The sequence below is a fragment of the Lissotriton helveticus genome, chromosome 6 (assembly GCF_964261635.1).
Source record: "Lissotriton helveticus chromosome 6, aLisHel1.1, whole genome shotgun sequence".
NCBI lineage: Eukaryota > Metazoa > Chordata > Amphibia > Caudata > Salamandridae > Lissotriton > Lissotriton helveticus.
Window position 1 is genome coordinate 1,878,290,309 of NC_136067.1, and position 19,438 is coordinate 1,878,309,746.

Here is a 19,438-nt window from a genome sequence, read left to right on the forward strand (position 1 = left end):
TACCCTGTTAAGAAAAAGGGCGATAGAAGAGGTCCCTTTGTCTCAAAGGGCAAAGGGTCTTTACACTCGGTTCTTCCTCATGCGCAAGAAGGACAAGAACGAGTTCAGGCCAATTCTGTATTTGCAATAAGCAAACAAATGGATTCACAGGAAAAGTTTTGCATGCTATCCTTGAACCAGATTTATCCTCAGCTGCAAAGGGGAGACTGGCTTTGCGCAATAGATCTGCAAGATGCGTACTTCCATGTGCCCATTGCACGGAAACATCAGAAGTTCCTGCAATTTCTAGTCGGCACCAATCACTATCAATACACCGTACTACCGTTTGGACTGAAGTCTGCACCCAGGACGTTTTCAAAATGCATGGCAGTGGTGGCAGTGCACCTGAGAAAGAACAAGGTATTTGTCTACCCGTACCTGGACGACTGGTTGATCAAAGCCTCCACCTTCCAGGAAGCACAACTGCACTTCAACAGGACGGCCGTTCTGTTGAACCAGCTGGGGTTGCACATAAACATGTCTAAGTCTGTTCCGACAGTGTGTGAGTATCAACCCAGGCGGTAACAAACAAAACTTGCCCACATAATAGTGATGGAATGCAACAACCTACTTCCATAGAAAAGACAGTTTATTTAAATTAAACAAAATACATAAAAATTCACCAAGGTGAATATCTTAAAAAGCTTTTTTTCAAAGGAGTATGTAAGAAATTATACAATACACATAGTCAATAAGGGAAACACATTTGAAAAAAATAATACACAATAATCACAATTTCATAATAATAACAGTTCTTGAATTAATAAAAAGAAACTTGTCGACGCGCGTTTCGGCGACCAGCGCCTTCTTCAAGACAAACAATATATCTGGTTCCTAAATATAAAAACATAATTGATAATCCAGAAATATATTTATTTATTTTAAGAAATCTTGAACAACAATAAGTCATATTTAATTTAAAGTCTGTTCCGACGCCTGTCCAGTGCCTTCAGTACTTGGGAGCCTCCATCGATACTCGTTCAGCAAGAGTGTCTCCTTCGGAGGAGAGACGCTTATCGATCCTTCGGAAGGCTCAGGCTCTCATAGCTGTTCCATCTACAACAGCGAGGACGGTGTCTTCTCTACTGGGGTCGATGGCCTCTTGCATCTTCCTCACGCACGCCTACACATGAGGCCGTTGCAAGAATGTCTGGAGGATCAGTGGGACCAGAAGGGGGGGAGCTGGGACGACAGGCTCAAGCTGTCCCTCCACACTCAACAGTCCCTGAGATGGTGGTGCTCCGCAGAGAATCTCCTCAAGGGGGCTCCATTCCACAAGGACATTCCTCTTCAGACTGTCGTCACGGTTGCTTCTCTCCACGGCTGGGGAGCACATTCAGACCATCTACAGATCCAGGGAACGTGGTCCCCGGCAGAATCCACGTATCACATCAATTTCCTGGAACTCAGAGCTGTCCACTTGGCACTGAAGGCCTTTCATCTGTCCTTCCAGAACAACTCCTTGCTTGTGCAGACGGACAATACGACCACGATGTATTACCTCAAAAAAGCAGGGGGCTCGAGATCGCGCACTCTGTCACAGGAAGCGCAGGCGATCTGGCACTGGCTGCTAGCCAGGGGACTGACAATAACGGCTACCCATCTGCCAGGTGTGCAGAATGCTCAGGCAGACGCACTCAGCAGGCTGGTGCAAGAAAATCACAAGTGGGTTCTAAATGACGAAGTGCTAGGAGACATCTTCGACAGGTGGGGCACTCCGGACGTAGATCTGTTAGCCACCGCCGAAAACAGAAAATGCCGAGACTTCGCCTCCAGGTATTACCAACCGGGGACTCTGGGGAACGCGCTATGGATCAGCTGGTCAAACAGCTTTCTGTACGCTTTTCCACCCATTCCCCTGATTCCGGCGGTGCTCATCAAGCTGTCTCAATCCAGAGCACGGATGATCCTCATTGCTCCGGAGTGGCCCCGACAGTGGTGGTTCACGGACCTGCTTCACTGGTCTCTCCTACCGCACATGCGGCTGCCGTGTCTGCCGGACCTTCTCACGAAGTTCGGGGGGCAGATGGTGCACCCCAACCTCTCATCATTGAGTTTGGCGGCATGTCTCCTGAGATAGTGCAATATGGACACTTGAATCTCCCTGAAGATTGCATGACTATACTTAAAGAAGCTAAGACTTCCTATGCCTACAAGTGGAAGAGGTTCTGCATCTGGTGTACTTCCAAGAACTATGACCCTACGACCTGCATGGAAGATGTCATTCTTCCATATCTTTTGCATTTCGCTCAGCCTGGCCTTAATTTTCATTCGATTAAGGTTCACCTCGCAGCATTGACTGCGTATAGCAAATGCCCTTCACAGACATCCTTCTTCCAGATCCCTGTGATTAAAGATTTTTTGGAAGGATTGAAGAAAGTGTTTCCTCCTGTTCGGCGTCCTTCGCCATCATGGGAGCTGATGTGGTGCTGTCTAGGTTGATGAAAGAGCCTTTTGAACCCATCCATAAGGCTTCTCTGCAGCACTTGTCTTGGAAGGTGGCCTTTCTTGTGGCCATTACATCGGCCCGCAGGGTGAGTGAAATTCAGGCGTTGTGTTGTCAAGAACCTTATACTGTGTTTCATGCTGCTAAGGTTGTGATGTGTACTCACCCTAAGTTCCTTCCTAAGGTGATTTCTGATTTCCAAGTCAATCAGACCTTAACTTTACCTACGTTTTTCCAGAATCCTTCCACTCCAGCGGAAAGGTCTCTCCATTCCCTGGATGTCAGAAGGGTGTTGAAATTCTACTAGGATAAGACCAAGGACATTCGTAGGTCAGACCAATTGTTTGTCAATTATGGGTCGGTCAGGACTGGTCTTGCCACCTCAAAACAGTCCATCTCTCGGTGGATTGTGTCCTGTATTCAGTTATGTTCCTAGAAGGCTAACAAGACCTTCGGGGGTAAGCCTTAGGCTCATTCTACCAGAGGCAAAGCATCTACAACAGCTTTGCTTCGTAATGTTCCCATTGCAGAGATCTGCAGGGCTGCCACTTGGAAGTCGGTCCACACCTTTGCTAAGCATTACTGTCTGGACTCTGATTCCAGAACAGATGCTCAGGTTGGGCCGGCTTCATTGAGAAATCTGTTTGCACAGTAGTGGTGTTATCTGTTTTTCTCCACTGCCGGGTTGGTGTTTTGGGATGGGCTTGCCATTCTATTCACTAGATTATGACTATACACAGAGATCCCCTACTACAGAAGGAGTAGTTTCTTACCTGTAACTCCAGTTCTGTAGTAGGAGTATCTCTGTTATAGTCATAAGCGCCCACCCTCCTCCCCGGTGGAGAAAATGGTGCTTAATGTATGCTACAGGCCTTGCTTTATACACTTTCCAAAAGAACTGAAAGTAAAAGGACTTTGGCTGTGCATCCTGGGATTCCGAGGGTCTCTGGAGAGTTCCTTAAAGGCACTGTATCCCTTTTCAAGACACATAATGGCAGCCTAAGGGGGCTTGTCTGTCCAACCCTTCCTCTCTATCAGTTCAAGGATTTTGGTGAAGGGGAGTTTTCCCTGTGAGGAAAACTTGGTAAATAGTGTAAAACCGGACATGGTAGGCTTTCCTTTTCATGGTTTAGATCAAGTGGTGGCCTTTGTAGCCTTGTATATGTTAGACTGCATTATTTGTCTTAATTTTCTCTTAAGTGTCTATGCAGGACTGCAAAGAAGACCGCTTAAGAGAATATTTTTGATTGCTCCGGGGTCCAACCACATGGGCGGGACTATTCACTAGATTATGACTATAACAGAGATACATTTACAACACATACAATTAAGGGGGACCCAAGGGCAATTTAATGACCAGCTCTGAATACAAGCCCTAATAACATTTACCACATGTTATAACAGAGATACGCCTACTACAGAACTGGAGTTACAGGTAAGAAACTACTCCTTCTCCTTGTTGCCAATTTCTTTGTGGCAGCTTTTAAAACATGATGGTATACATTAAGGCCCTGACCAACTAACATTTTTCAGTTGGTTTGCGTACATTTTTTTGGTTGTAGCCTTACGCAGAATCTATATTGGGACTTACAAAGCCACACAAATCCTCTTTGCAAATGTGGGTCGTGATGCCACTTCTGTCATGCCACGTTCAATGTCACGCATTCTGCCTAACTTGGTTAGCCCCCCACTTCTTTTATTAGGACTTGTGCCCTGGAATCACCCCTGGGGTCGGTATGAGCACGGTGCCGAAGATTGCCTTGATCGCCACCAAGACTTCCTTCCTGAAAGAGTTAGCCCAGGGCAGGACCACCAAATATGTGTCAGATCTCCCTCCTGGCCACAGGCGCTCTAACATTCGGAGTCAACATTAGTAAACATGCGGTGCAGTTTTGTGTGTACATTATGCAGTAAAGCAGTTTGCACTGTACCTCTGTTCTTAGTATATTAAGCGTGTTTAGCCATATACCTGTTCACTTATTCCCAATCTTTAAAATGTATAGACCAGTTCCGGGACACAGGAGACTACTGGTGTCACACAAGTAGAAGGGTGTGACCGAGTCCAGGTGCCGTATTCTAGAAGTTCCTCGGGGACGCAACAGGCGTTTCTGCCTGCTTTGCGAACCCACGGGGCACTTTGGTATTACAGAAGTGGCTGCAGACGCTTGTGCGTCCCCTTCTGTAACACTGAAAGCGCTGGCGCACATACCGCCCCAGTGTTTCCTCAAGAGGGCATTTCCTCATTTGCATGAGGGCATCCCTTTGCCTCTGCGCCCGCGCTGTATTACAGGCGCTGGCGCAGAGGCAAAGAAGCTCTCAGGGGCGCTCTGACAGTGCGCTCCATAATTGCTGCCCTCTGATGGGGGGGGGGGGGGGGGGTTCCCTTCAGATATCCCCTTGCAGGCGGGTGCATTCACCAACTTCACCCGCCTGCAAGGAGATCTCTAATCCCCTTTAAAAGTTCAGGTGGGCGCTCCCTGCACTGTGAAAACGCAGAGCGGCTGCGAAGGAGCTGCTTAGTTTTTCACATAAATGCGCAGACCTGGGAGCAGCACATTCACCGTAATATGGTGCATTTTCCTTGATTGTACCAGGTGCAGATTTTAAAAGGTGCGCCCTGCGCAACCAAGGAAAATGCGCCGTATGTATTCTATGGCCCGGCCAGAGGCGCAACTAGAGCCACATTTTGGGGGGTGGTGGCTAAGAAAACATTTTGGGGGGGGCTGAAACTTTAATCAATTGGCAGAGTGGAGCTGCAGGGGCTCTTGAAAGGGGTGAAACAACATCAAAGCCTCATTAACATGCACATGGTCTTTAAAAGACTTGTGAAGTGCTTGGGTGCGGCTGTGTGTGTGCCCGGGAGACGTCTGAGCCCGGGCTGACACACGACACACGACGGGGTGGGGGGGGCGGCTGAAGCCCTTTGAGTTCAACGGGTGTTGCGCGTTTAAAATGTATTGATTCCTCTCCTGAATAGGCAAAGAGTCATAATCCCGGAGAGAGACTGAATACCCCACTATCAAAAGAGGCGTCTGCCAGCTGAGCAGCAAGCCCTCGTACATACACATGCCCCGAGCTGCCCAGCGTGGCTGCTTGGTTGCTGACGCTCAGTTGAATGGTTAGTTTGTCTCAGCAAAACATTAAAATCGTATGAACAGACGAGAATTAATCACAAATACAGTAGGAAATGGTTGAGTCTGTCGCTCAGCCTTGACGGGTTTTTTATGTTTGGTATCGTTACCTTGGGATATAAAAGTGTCGGAATAATTAAAGTTAAATAAATAAAACTTTGGGAGTAAGTAATCGGATTGGGACAATAAAAAAAATATGGCTAAAGGAAAACGTAAATAAAGAATGGAGGAAAAGAACGGAAGTTGGGAGTATATCTTTTTTTAAGGGGGGGTCACGAGCAAAATGAATACAAAAATCATACAGTATTTTTTTATTACAAATCTATATATATATACACACACGCAAACATATATGAAGGAAAAAATGCCATGTTTGTAAATGACAGCACAGTGCCATCTACAGGCGAAAATTAAATTAGCATTGGATCAGTATGAGATATTTCATCCCATGTTACTTTAAAAAATAGAACAAGTATTGGCAATAAAGAAAATGCTTTTTCTTAATAAGGCTAAGCAGCATCGGGGCATATATATCATGACAGGAAGACGGCCGAGTGCCATCTTGCATGGTGACACGGCGACCATTTTTTTAAAAAGTTTTACTTTTTAAAGATGGTGGACGCCCATCTTTTATATTTAAAGACATACATTTTTTTTAAAAACGGTAGAGAAAGTGTGTCAAAGTGTGTATACTTTTTTTAAAAGGTGGTTTCGAGAAAGCACCGAAGAATGGTGGTTGCTACGATAGCGGAAGGAGAGGAGGAGTTGGGTGGCTAACATTAAAAAAGACAACACAGAGTGCAGGCGGGTTGGATGAGGAACCACCAGATGAGGGGGGATGGATAGCAACACAGAAAATGCGAGGGGGTTCGGACTGGGGAAGCGGCATACGTGCGAGAGCGCAAGATAACACATGGACTTGTATGGATTTCTCAATTAAAACTCTGTTTCTTGAATGTAATCAGTGGAAGGATACAAGTCAGCAAGTCAGAAGGATGGAAGAGAATCTGTGCTCCATTTGAGAGTCAAATACAATAAGAAGGAAAGGCATCAAATATGAAGCAAGCACATCAGAGTGATCGTAAAGACAACCATTGGAAATCAGTCGCTCGTTCAAAGGCTCACTGTAAGTACTCGTATTGTCCTCAGTAGATCTTTGACAATAGACTGCAGGTGAGACAAACATAGTGTTTGGATATGAATTACTGAGAGATTAATGATAAAGTGAATAATTATCCCAAAAGAAACACTTAAATCAGGAAGACTAGTAGCCCTCTCACTTACATGTAGAAAACAGCTCCTCACTCATCCAAGATTGGCTCAAGCACCTAGACGCACTCAATTTCAAACCTACCATCATTGACTCCACGAAATCCCTTGGAATAACACTGGACAAGAATCTAAATATGAAAGCTCACGTCAGTGCGACCACACGCAGTGCGACATTCCAACTCAGAACACTGAAGAAATTGAAACCATTTCTACCACCTTGGGACTTCAAGCTAGCAGTACACGCCCTTGTGGCCTCCAGACTAGAATACGTCTCTGCGACCCTGTCAGGCCTACCCAAAGCGAGAACAGGTCAGCTCAAAACAACTCTTAATGCGGCAGCCAGACTGGTAACAGGAACTAGACGCTTCGACCACATCACCCCATCGCTTAGGTATCTAAACTGGCTTCCCCTTGAGGCAAGAACTCTACTGAAAATTGCCTGCCTCACACTCAAAGCATTGCATTTCAAAGAACCAAGTTACCTGGTAGAAAAGATTTGAATCTCCGGTGGTAGCCGCTACCTAAGAAATGCTAACTCTCTCAGGCTTGAGCCTCCTAGATTCCGAAAACAAAAAACTTACTTCTTCTCTGGGGCAGTGCCAAGGACCCGGAACTCCTTACCACCCAAGAGACGCTCTAACCCATCGATTATCTTGTTAATAAAAGAGGTAAAAAAGATACGATTGAATAGATTCATTGCATAGACTTCGGAACCCTAGGACACAATGATTTTTATCAAGGACAGCGACTTTTAGGTGGATCAGAGACACGTCATTTACAGGAGAACCCTCGAAAACTTTGCTCTTCGGGTAGCTGGATCCGAAGAGTTTCAGAGCAGCAGCAAATACCCACCACGAAGTTGCTAGAACAATGAAGACTAATGGAATATTAATGAACCGACTGTTGTATAATTGTGCTGTATGTTGCAACAGCCCATTGTGACTCTTTGCTTTGATTTATCTGTCAATACCTTTCATCTTGCTCTTCCAACCCTTTGTACAGCGCTCTGATACCCATGGGTCATGTGCGCGCTTTATAAAACACTCGAAATAAGAGAAATTAAAAAAATGTAGAAAGCACTGTACAAAATGTAGCAATCAATGAAGCGCAGCAAATCCCCCATGAGGGTCTCAAGGCGCTGGAGAATCTAGCTGTGTCGAGGTGATCTGTTTATTTGAACTGCCAGGTCTTGAGTCCTGTCCTGAATTCTCAGGGCATCCAGAGGTGGAGGAGAAGGTAGTTACTAGTTTTGACCACCAGGTTTGAGAAGGAGTGCCCTCCGCTGTTGCCTCGGCAGATCGGTGGGGTTGGGGGGTTATCTCCGAGGAAGAAGGAGGCGGATCGTAGGTGTCTAGTTGGTTGGTGAAAGGTCATGCGTTTGTTGATGTATGTTCACCATATATTCTCGCAGGTTGCAAATAAACAGTGTACAGATTACCCCCACACAGTGGTCTTCATTGATTTCTGAGTTTCAGAGAAAGAGTGTTACCACTAGTCATTGAGATCCATGGGCCCGTAGGTCACACATATATTTCAACCTGGGATGTATCATTCCACGGAGCTCTACAGCTTACATTGTAGGAGTAATGTTCTTGAGGTGTGACTTTCTGCTCCTGCGATTGTGAGTGGGCGTGTCTCCTGGCCATCTGTTGTCTTTTGAGGATTGCTTTTGTTTATTGTTTGCAAGAGGACATCAAGATATTGTCAGGAATATGTTGTTTCCAGAAGGTCCTGTAAGCTACAAGAGCCAGTGAGGCTCTTTGTTTCCTCAAGTATAGTTTAAATTGAGCCTTCACTGCAATAAACTGCTCTGTGGACATTCGGAATCTCGTTCAGAATATTGAGTTTAAATTGAATGGAAAAGTTACCTTGGGGAAATGCTCTTATCACACAGTAGTTGGGCATTTTGGCGCACATCTAAAAGTTTTTGCATCATACTGACAAATAATGTATGGCAACAGTCTTTATGACTGGCTTTATAACACAGTATTTCACAGTATGCAGTTTACCAGACGGAACGTGCACAGGTACAAATCTAGATCTAAGCTCAGAATTGTAATTCGAAATCGGGTGCTCATACTGCTTGCGACAGAATCCTTATTACTGCAGCACTCAGAATTTGATTCTTTTTCAGTATCTTTTTCCTCTACAGAAGTGAGTGGCTAATTCTGTTTTACCTTAAGCATACTTTTTTTGGGATAGTCAACCTTTACATGTAGATGTTTGTGGACAGCAGGTTATTCTAAACATTACAAATTACAGCAGTAGAACATCTTGTTTATGCTCATTTAATTCGAATGAATAATCCCTTAGGGTTGACATAGAAAATAATTCCTGTCTCTCAAAAGGAAAGAATTCCCTTTTAGGTATCGGTTCAAATGTGCTGGCACAACCGGACTTCTGCACCAAGATGAGCCCTGATACCCACATCCCCTAATCTGCCTGATTCCTTATACTAGTGAAGGGCACCAGGTGCACGGTAATGGAACAGCAGTGAGGATGTGGTGCTGCGGCCAGAGCGGCCGACTTGGGAGTTGGGGATCCTGATTTGCGTTTTGGTATCCTGCTCAACATCTGGTGATTTGGGCAAATCACGTAATCTCGCTGTGCCAATGGACAGCGTCTGGATACCCTCACTGGTGATAAGCCGCGCTTTATAAATCTACAAATATAGTGAAGGTCTCCAAGCACACGGTAAAGAAACTGAAGGTGTCATTTAAAAACAAGATGCCTGGTTTTCCTGGCTACACTATGTCCAGCAAGTTTACTGACACACGCATGACTTTCTGGCCATTCCCTCACCAAATGATCAACACCTCTCTGAACAAAAGGGTTCCAATACCAGTGTTTACTGTTTATCTCAAGTAACATCTTGCCTCAAATTTGAGTGCACAAGAAAATTACAGAAAGCGACAAAAAAAACTACAAATCAAAATGAGCCCGCAGGACACTCTGTGACATTAGGCAAGAACATGTTTTTGGTTTGTAGCTTCAGTGCATGAGTACTAAAAACGTAGTGGAGGGTTGTATCCTATAAATGTTGAGTGGAGAGTTTTAATCATGTACTGTGGGTAGGCATACTGCTTCAACCCCTGCAGAAAACAGACAAAATGCAACACGAAACCATCGAAAAGGAAGGCGGCAAAGTAATAGCCACCTATAAAACATTATCCGATCCAAACCAGCACATACAGCCCTTCTCTCGGTAAGCCTTTAAATAATGTTTGACTTTAAACATATTACAACAAAAGGTGTCTGAGGGTCAAGGAACCAGGTCAATCGTGTAAGGCGTTCAAGGCACCACTAAAGTATAACAAACAGGCGAAAGAAAAATGTGTGTAGATGTGTGAATGAGAGCACAACATCCCAAGCGCTAAGAAAAATACCCATCAGTTCCCGCTCGGTACCGCCCTTTTGTCATCATATGGGTTCTCCTTATACCCAGGAGGAAATGGTATCTGTCACTGGATGTTATTGTGACAGGTGCTCGACCATTGACAAGTATGCGTGTAGATGGATGATACCAAAAAGTGTCTAAAAGGGTAACTGACTTTAAACATATCCTACTTCTCTCTAGTCTGCATAGAAGTGGGCCAACTTTACACCGTGCTCTAACCTTTGCTTTTGCACTGTAGCTGCGTTCATTGCACTTTTGGTATCTGAAAACCTCACAGCAATTCATTCATGACTACTGTTGTATCACTTTAGCCTACGTTTATGAATGCATCCTTCCCTGTAACCCTGAAGCTTCTATCCGCACCATGGGTCGGCGTAGTGTATTTATATTCACCTTGAAGACAAAGGCTTACTAATTGGAACTGTCTTCAAATCCTGTCTATCTTGTGTCACTGTACCTGGCCTCCCAAAACACTAAATGTTTCTCCAGATGCTTCTGACTTTCAGAATAGACCTGTGATATACACTAAGCACTGGACCTCCAACCCCGCACCATAATGGCCCCTTGTAAATAGTAGAGTAGGCTTCAAGTCACTGCTTCACCAAAAAGTGCATAGACTGAAAAATCACAAATTACTCTGAGAAAAAACAAAAAGTTTAGCCATTTTCCTTAAGATGGTGCAAGTCTAATGTCGGATGCCATTTTGCATGTTGTTGCTACCAAAAGTCATTTGTGTGCTCCTCATGCACACATGCTCTATGGCATACAGACAGGCTGTCAGACAAAACATGTAATAGTCTTCTAGCAGCTATGATACTTTGCCTTCTGCAAGTAAGCATCTAGAAGGGATTCAGTTTGCTGTGCTGCATTTTATAAATGTTTTTCTTTTCAACATGCTGCCTAGAAAACATCAGGCTAATGGGTTCTAAGAAAACATTCAGGCATTTTCATATAGTCTTCAGATGATACCAAAAGTAACAAATGAGTGGTCTGTCTGCTTCTATACAAGCTATTAGTTATTATCCAAAACTAAGTTGAACGTAGAAAAGTAGCTGCCCCTTGGAACTCTTGCTGGATACAATGATAGTGTGCTAATTTATAAGCATGTGTTTTTCCCTAGTGGAGGCTTCATAATTCACATTTTTAGCACTGTTTCCTTCCCAACAGTAACATTAAGATTTAGCAACGCTTCGGTGTATTTTCCATGTAGCATTTTAGAGAAGTCGTGCCATGTACTTTAGGAGGTGGGATGGTCTATCACAGAATAGACAGCTTAATGGTTCCAGCTAGTTCCCTCTGAAACACAAATATTATTATGAGCAATTTTGATTGTATTTCATGAGTGTTTTTTTCAGTGGCCAAATGTTTCTCCTTCTGCCTGCCAGTCATACTCTCAGTTCCTTTCACGTAAACTCTCATCCCTACATGTACTTTCTTCCACCTTCTAATTCCACCAGTTTGTGTTGCATTTGGATCCTCAAGATCCAAATGCAACACAAACTGGTGGAATGGGGAGAGGAGTTGGCCTAACGGCTAGGGCGCTCGACCTCGGACCTGGGGATCTGGGTTCGAGTCTCGGTAACGACGCCAAAACCTCCTGTGATTCTGGGCAAATCACTTAATCTCCCCGTGCCTAAAATGAAAGTAACTGGAAACGTAAAATGTAACGTAACTGGAAAATATGTAAAGCGCTCTGATACCTGATTCGGTTCGGGTCTAGTTCGCGCTATATAAAACTCTGCACAAAAAAAAAAAGATGAGCTATAGGCCATGTGTTTAGCAGCACACAAAGCTCGTTGCTCCACTAAAGTTCATTTGAAGTAAATGCTTACTTTGCAAGTCACATACCAGCACTGCTGCAGGCATCTATAACTTCCCTGAATGTCCCCCTGCGAACCGAACACATAGCTATGCGAGTCTTTCTGCAAGTTCCAAGTTCCGCCTGCTACCCGAACCTACTAGTAATGCCCTTCGAAGGCCAGCAGCTGCTTTTGAAATATAGGTGCGCCTTTTCGTCCACACTGGAAATCCACTGTGAGGGAAAAAGCCAAAAACTGGTTTTCACAGACACTATTCTGTGTATTTGGATTGAATCCCACCTTGCGATCTGAAAGGCTGTGTTCGGTAAAGCGGTCTCTTTCAAAACACTGATCCGGGGGACCAGTTGACAGAAGCAGGCTATCCTGAGGGCAAGAGTTATCTAAAAATCCACAATCAAACCACAGAGTTTCTAAATTCATTCAATACAGTCTTAGTCGTGTTCACACCAAAGGCTTGTTTTGCTTAAATTGGAGAAATAATGACAAAACAGTCCTACTTAAAACGTTTAAGGATATCTGTCTACATGGATTTTTTGTATTACCCTCTGCAGACATCTTGTCCATTCTCAGATTGTCGCCAGTAGGTAGTTATAGTTAGGACCTCGTTTCTATTGAAAAGGGTTTTTTTGTTTTGCCAATAACTTTGGCACCGTTCGACTAATCTTTGCAAAATTCTCAAAAAAAGGTCTATCCTGGTCAGCTCCTATCCTGAAAGTTTGGGGGTGATTTGTCAAATGGGAGCTGAGAAAAAGTGGGGTCCCGAAAAGTGTTTTCTCCATGTTAATTTCCATAGGAAATTTTAGCCAAGGCTACAGCCCAAACTGCTAAATGTAATGCAACCAAATTTGGCAAAAAGGTACTGCTTGGCTCAGAAAGCGACCTTTTTAAAAGTGGGGTAAATCCGTTCAGTAGTTGCTGAGAAATTGAAAAAAAACAAATATCAATATCTATGGCCGCGGTGGATCCGCGAACCCTCCCGACCACGAGCCTCATTTTAATTGGCTGCCTACACTCCAAACCAGGAAGCGTTGGCAGCCATCTGTGACTCTGTAGAACCGAGTCACAAGAAAACAGAAAAACAAAGGTGTAAAAAAAGAAAAGGGGGCAAGGTAGAAACGCCCTGACCCCCTAGGTCTGCTCAGGAAGTCCCGCAAGGACCCCCAGGGCCAAAAATAGCATGGGGGTCGCGAATCCGGCAGAGAAAATTTAAAAAAAACGAAGCTATTGAAACCCCCGGGTGGGCTAGGTCCTGCGGGCACTGAGAAAAATGTGGTGGGGGCAATCCCCCCTACACTGCCCCGGGAACCTCCACCTCCCCGGGGCAAGATTTATGAGTTGTAGGGAGGCACGCAGCCCCCACACTGCCCCGGGAACCGCCACCTCCCCGGGGCAAGATTTATGAGTTGTAGGGAGGCACGCAGCCCCCACACTGCCCCGGGAACCGCCACCTCCCCGGGGCAAGATTTATGAGTTGTAGGGAGGCACGTAGCCCCCCACAGGCCCGGGACCACCACCCCTGGGGGTAATTTTTTTATGTGTGGGTGGGCTTCCAAGGGCCCCCAAGCCCCGGGGACTGCCACCCACGGGGCTTTTATTAATTATTTGCGGGGGCACAAGCCCCCCAGCTGCCACGGGGACCACCACCCCCTGGGGCTTTTAAATGGAAATAAATAAACCTGTGTGCGGGGGCTCAAGCCCCCCCTCACGCCCCGGGGACCGCCACCTCCCTGGGGCACTAAAATGCAAATGCGGGAGTCCAAACCGGGGGACCACCACTGGGGGCTTCAAACACATTGGAAGGGGGGGCCGTGTGGCCCCCCTCCTGGAGCCCTCCTTGGCCCTGGGGGGCGCCACCCCCCAGGGCTGGCTCCTGCAGTGTCCCGGAGTGCCCACCCCGGGACACTGCTGTTTGCTATGGCAGGACGGGAGCCGAGCGGCTCCCGCCATGTCATAGCAAACTCTGGTTTGGATTTTGTAAGAGAGAGCAGATTTCCTGCTCTCGCTTACAAAATCCAAACCGCATTGCTTTTCCACAAGGAGAGCTGCATGTTAGCTGCTCCCCTTGTGGAAAAGCAATGCCGCTCTTGCAGGCGGCGGGGAGTCTGCAGGACCGTGGGGGAATTGGGGTCCCTGTCATGGTCCCCAACAGATAGGGCCTGCCCCGGAGGATGGGGCCTGCTTTGCAGAGAGTTGCTCAGAGGCCACGCCCCTTTTTACACCTCACTGCAACACAACTCTGTGGTGCTTACTGGAGGTACCTGGTGGGCTAGTTGGCCCCCAGGGACCCTCAGGACTCAAGTGTAATTAATCCCCTAATTTACAACACGCCAGGGGGCGCATTGGCACAGTGGTGCAGGGAGGGGGCGGGGTCTGACATACCAAGTGTGCAAAGCACCCCTTGGCACATTGTACATTGGGGGATTAAGTACCCTTCAATCCTGAGGGCCCTGGGGGCCAACTAGCCCACCAGGTACCTCCAGTAAGCGCAAAAGAGCTGTGTTGCAGAAAGGTGTAAAAAGGGGCGTGGCCTCTGTATACCTCTCTGCAACGCAGCTCCCTGGCGCATACTGGAGGTACCTGGTGGGCTAGTTGGCCCCCAGAGACCCTCAGGATTCAGGGGGACTTAATCCCGTAACTTAAAATGCGCCACAGGGCGCATTTGCACACTTGTCACATCAGGCCCCGCCCCCTCCCTGCACCACTGTGCAAACGCGCCCGTGGCCCGTTTTAAGTTGGGGGATTAAGTCCCCTTGAATCCTGAGGGTCCCTGGGGGCCAACTAGCCGACCAGGTACCTCTAGTAAGCGCCAGGGATCTGCCTTGCAGAGAGCTGGTCCAAGGCCACGCCCCCTTTTTACACCACTCTGCAACGCAGCTCTGTGGTGCTTACTGGAGGTAGCTGGTGGGCTAGTTGGCCCCCAGGGACCCTCAGGACTCAAGGGGACTTAATCCCCCAATGTGGCCTGATGTGACAAGTGTGCAAACGCGCCCTGTGGCGCGTTTTAAGTTGGGGAATTAAGTCCCCTTGAATCCTGGGGTCAACTAGCCCACCAGGTACGTCCAGTAAGCGCCACAGAGTTGCGTTGCAGAGAGGTGTAAAAAGGGGCGTGGCCTTGGACCACCTCTCTGCAACGCAGTTCTGTGGTGCTTACTGGAGGTACATGGTGGGCTAGTTGCCCCCAGGGACCCTCAGGATTCAAGGGGAATTAATCCTCCAAATTAAAACCCGCCAGGGGTCGCGTTTGCACAGTGGTGAAGGGAGGGGGCGGGGCCTGATGAGACATGTGTGTACTTATGCAATCACTCCACCAAAACGCAAGCACTTATAAATTCACCATGCACTCTCCTTGCAGCACTCTAATCATCCAGTCACTACCCATGCACTCATGCAATGACCGATGCACTAACTCATGCACTGCTACAATACCCTGAGCAGTACCCATGTAGTCCAGTCATTGCACTCCTCCAATCACCCAGCGAGCACCATGTACTTATCCATTCACTCCGCCAAAACCCAGGCACTTATAAATTCACCATGCACTCTCCTTGCAGTACTTTAATCTTCCAGTCAGTACCCCTTTACTCATGGAGTGACGCAGGCACTAACACATGCATACCTCTAACCACCTACACAGTACTGATTCACTCCTCCAATTACCCAGGCTGTACCCATGCACTCCAGAAATTCCTCTGTCACTACCCATGCACTCCTTAAATCAGCCATCCAGCATCATGTACTTATCCAATCCCTGCGCCAAAACCTAAGCAGTTATAAAATCACCATGCACTGTCCTTGCAGCACTCTAATCATCCAGTCACTACCCATGTACTCATGCATTGACAGAGGCACTAACTCCTGGCAAATACAGAGGAGGTCATGCTAATTACAAGGGTACCCCAACGTATAGTGTTCTCTAGTGTATGCAGGTATTTTTACTGTATTCTAAGTGTCTTTTAGCATAGCACTGGCCCTGGTCCTGGTTAGTCAGAGTCAGTTACCACCAGTACCGTCACAAAAAAGTTGGGAGCACAGGAGGACTTTCTGCTCCTCTGTTGGTTCTTTCGGCACATCTCTTGCTTCTTCCTTCACTTTTCTTAGTCTTTCTGGACTTCTGTTGCTTCTTTCTACATTTGTCTTGCTTCTTGCTGTGCTTTTCTTCCTCTTTCTTCGCATTTCCTAACTTTGAAGGCATAGTTAGAAGTTATCATTTTAAAAAACCATTGAAATTCCCTGAAAAAACCATAGGTTTCATGCACGTTATAGTTAGAAATTAGCATTTAAAAACCATTGAAATTCACTATATTATTGTCCTCAATATTTTTGACACAATATTTTGTCCTTCTATATTTTTGTTTTTGGTATTCTGTCTAGATGCACCCTCTGTGTGTGTAAACATACATTTCTGCTGCGCACATTTCTATTCTGTATGTGTATGATTGAAGAACAATGCACGGCTACCTGTGTTCTACCTTTTCTTTGAGTTAAGGATATGTGATCTGATCCTCCAAAACTGTAACTGTGTTTTCGTATTATGGAAGATTGGTAAAGACGTCTACACAATTACAGTGTCAAAATGGTTTGGTTTGTTGAAGATTGACTTAGTGTCTGATCTGCTGCGGCCATCTTTGAGTTTCCATTGTGGCCAGCTTGCTGAGTGTCCAAAGGGTATGGAAAAGACGAGGTGCATGCTAGCAACTTTGTCTCAGTCAGACCCTGAGGCAGAGTTTGTAGCCAATAGTGAGCTATTGTTTTGTGTCAAAATTAAAACCTTTTTATGCTGTACTGTTAGTTTTTAAAAATAATCTTTGATCACTTGGTCACAAAATTGTTGTTCAGGACACTGACCCACCCCACTAGAGAAAAGGCGGCTTTAACTGTTTTGTGTTTTTAAAAGATGCATTTTTTGCCGTCTGTCATCACCTTGGAGACCAGAGATTCTGCTTCTGCAGTTGTTGAGAATTGGATTAACAACCTCTATAGTGAAAAGGTCAAAAGCCATACCATTATGAAGACCATCATATTTGACAAGCTGATGTTGCCTAAACTAACTAATATCAAACAAACTGCCATATTTTGAATGTTTCGATTCAAATATAGGTACTACAAATTGTGAGGCCATCGCTCATGTTTTTTGTATGTTTATTTGTATTTTCTCCATAGTTTAACAGAAATGTCTGCAAGCAGCAATTCTTCAGCCGGATCATCTGTGACATCTGGGTCTGCTGTGCCTTCAGCTCGACCTCGACACCAGAAGTCCATGTCTGCCTCTGGTCACCCCGTCAAAGTTCCATTGCCAACTATCAAAGACGGCACTGAAGCGTATCGACCGAGGTACGTTTTACATATCTGAAAGAAATTCATAATGATGTTAAGGTTCACACTTTTGGAAACATGAGGCACAGGAAACGAGTTCTTTATTGAGCCAGCAAGAACAGCCCCATATCTGGCTAGATCCTCAGCTACTGTCCTTCACAGCTTCCAGGAATCCACAATCTGGATTCCAGAAGTGGAAACCACATGTTACCTGGAAACAGCAATGCCATCACCAAGGCAGGAGCTCACATAATAACATATGTTGTAATATGGGATATAATATAAATATTTTTTTGTTTTTTTGGCTAACACTTTGGGGTGGAAAGAGAAGGTACCTGAAAGAACTGTAAGAGCCTGGCAGCTTGTAAGTGGTTCTGAAATTCAGTTCAATGAAGAAGCCTTAGCATGAAGGAGCCGCAGCATTCTGACACGTCATGTTGTAAGCAGGTGGTGATGACCTGTATTAGGTGTCCATTACAGGACTAAAGAGCAGATATTATTTGCTCAATATAACGCTTTATTTGGGATTTCCACTGAATGAACAGTCCCAAGTACTCTGGGTTGTTCTTTTGTGGGCTTTTCAGATCTTCCCATTTGCTTTGTCCTTCCAGTTTCTTCACTGTCGGGATTGTCTTGTTCCTCTGTTCTCCGGAGCAGAGTACCCTTGGGAAAACAAAGGCACAGTCCATTAATGCCCAGGCAGAAAGGGGAATTGTTAGGTCCTTCACCATGTCACCACTGTTATCCTGTGAGGGAAGATTTTCAAGGGTGTTAACCACAGAAGTGGAAATGCAGTCGTGAGGGGTAATAAGAGATCCAGGCCTTCCCTTAGATTTAGTCCCACATAAACGTGCAGGTTAAACACCGTAAACCAAAAAAACAAAACTACCGCCTCAAAGAGATCCTGCTCCCAGGACATCTAAAGTGCCCCCTTTCAATACCCTCACAAACCCGTGAGGTAAGCGTGAGTCAAAACTCACTCGCTCATGTTGCGGGCAGTTGTTTGTGTTACTTACCTGAGGCTGTGGCTCTATAATGGAGCCACGGCTGCCTCGCTCGTCTTTCCTTCCCTCTGGGCATCTGGACGTCCTGCTCCTCTCTGCTTCTTCTCCACGCCTGGAACCGGAGTCGGCTGCGCCGGAACAGCTCCTCCTCGGTCCCCGACATTGCTGTCACTCTCCTCTCCCGCCTTCTTCTGTTGTGCTTCGGCCTCCGACCCAGGCGTTCCTTGCATCCCGAAACCGCTCCTGTCCTCCACTCTTGCTTCCGACACCAGCTCACATACATCCGGACCCGGAAGTTAGGGAAAGTCTCGCCACATCGACACCGACACACAGGGTTTCGCGGGACCCCCGGGTCTTCTGCCACAAGCCTCCAGAGCACCTGTGTCAGAGTGTCCCATGAGCTGTATAAGCATAGTCAATCGACAGACATTATTGCATGGCTGAGAATTAACGCAAGGGCGCAGATTGAGGAATTTCTGAACGACCTTCAGAATACATATTTACGATGTCATCTCTACATAAAACATACACGTCTGTACAGATCTAATAACAATATAATCCTTATAACAGCACCACACAGTTATAAATAATATGTCAACGGGTACTGTTCTATTCTGCAATGACCAAGATTTTCGAGAGATCACCTTAAAGGTTTTGAGATCACAAAATTCATTGAAAAAGAATTCATCATCAAAACATATAAAGAGGCTGGTCTGCATTCACCATGGTCCGGTTATAATAATACAGAGTGCCAAGGTCACTTCAAATGGGCATTGAAGACTATAGGCTCCCATAATGGAAACAAAGACCTCTTTACGTCAGACCAATAGATTTCTTTCTGAGTGACTGAATGCCTAGCCTAAATACTACTCCATCCCAGTACAGGCTCTACAAATGATATTGGCCTTCACAATTGGTTTTTCTAACTGAATAAGCAAGTAATCTGTGAGGGAAAATAATAAAATATAGCTTCACCTTTCCTTTTGTGCAAGAAGAGACTATTTTCTGAATGGTTG

At 45.8% G+C, this 19,438-nt stretch overlaps 1 protein-coding gene across 4 annotated transcripts in view; it reads left to right on the forward strand.

Moving 5' to 3' along the window:
• Positions 1–19,438, forward strand: part of MARK1 (microtubule affinity regulating kinase 1) — a 492,874-nt gene that overhangs the window by 450,560 nt on the left and 22,876 nt on the right. For all 4 annotated transcript variants that reach the window (XM_078649810.1, XM_078649807.1, XM_078649809.1 and 1 more), the window contains exon 15: positions 17,266–17,436. In XM_078649810.1, coding sequence (XP_078505936.1) covers positions 17,266–17,436 — 171 coding nt within the window. The remainder of the gene's footprint in view (positions 1–17,265; positions 17,437–19,438) is intronic.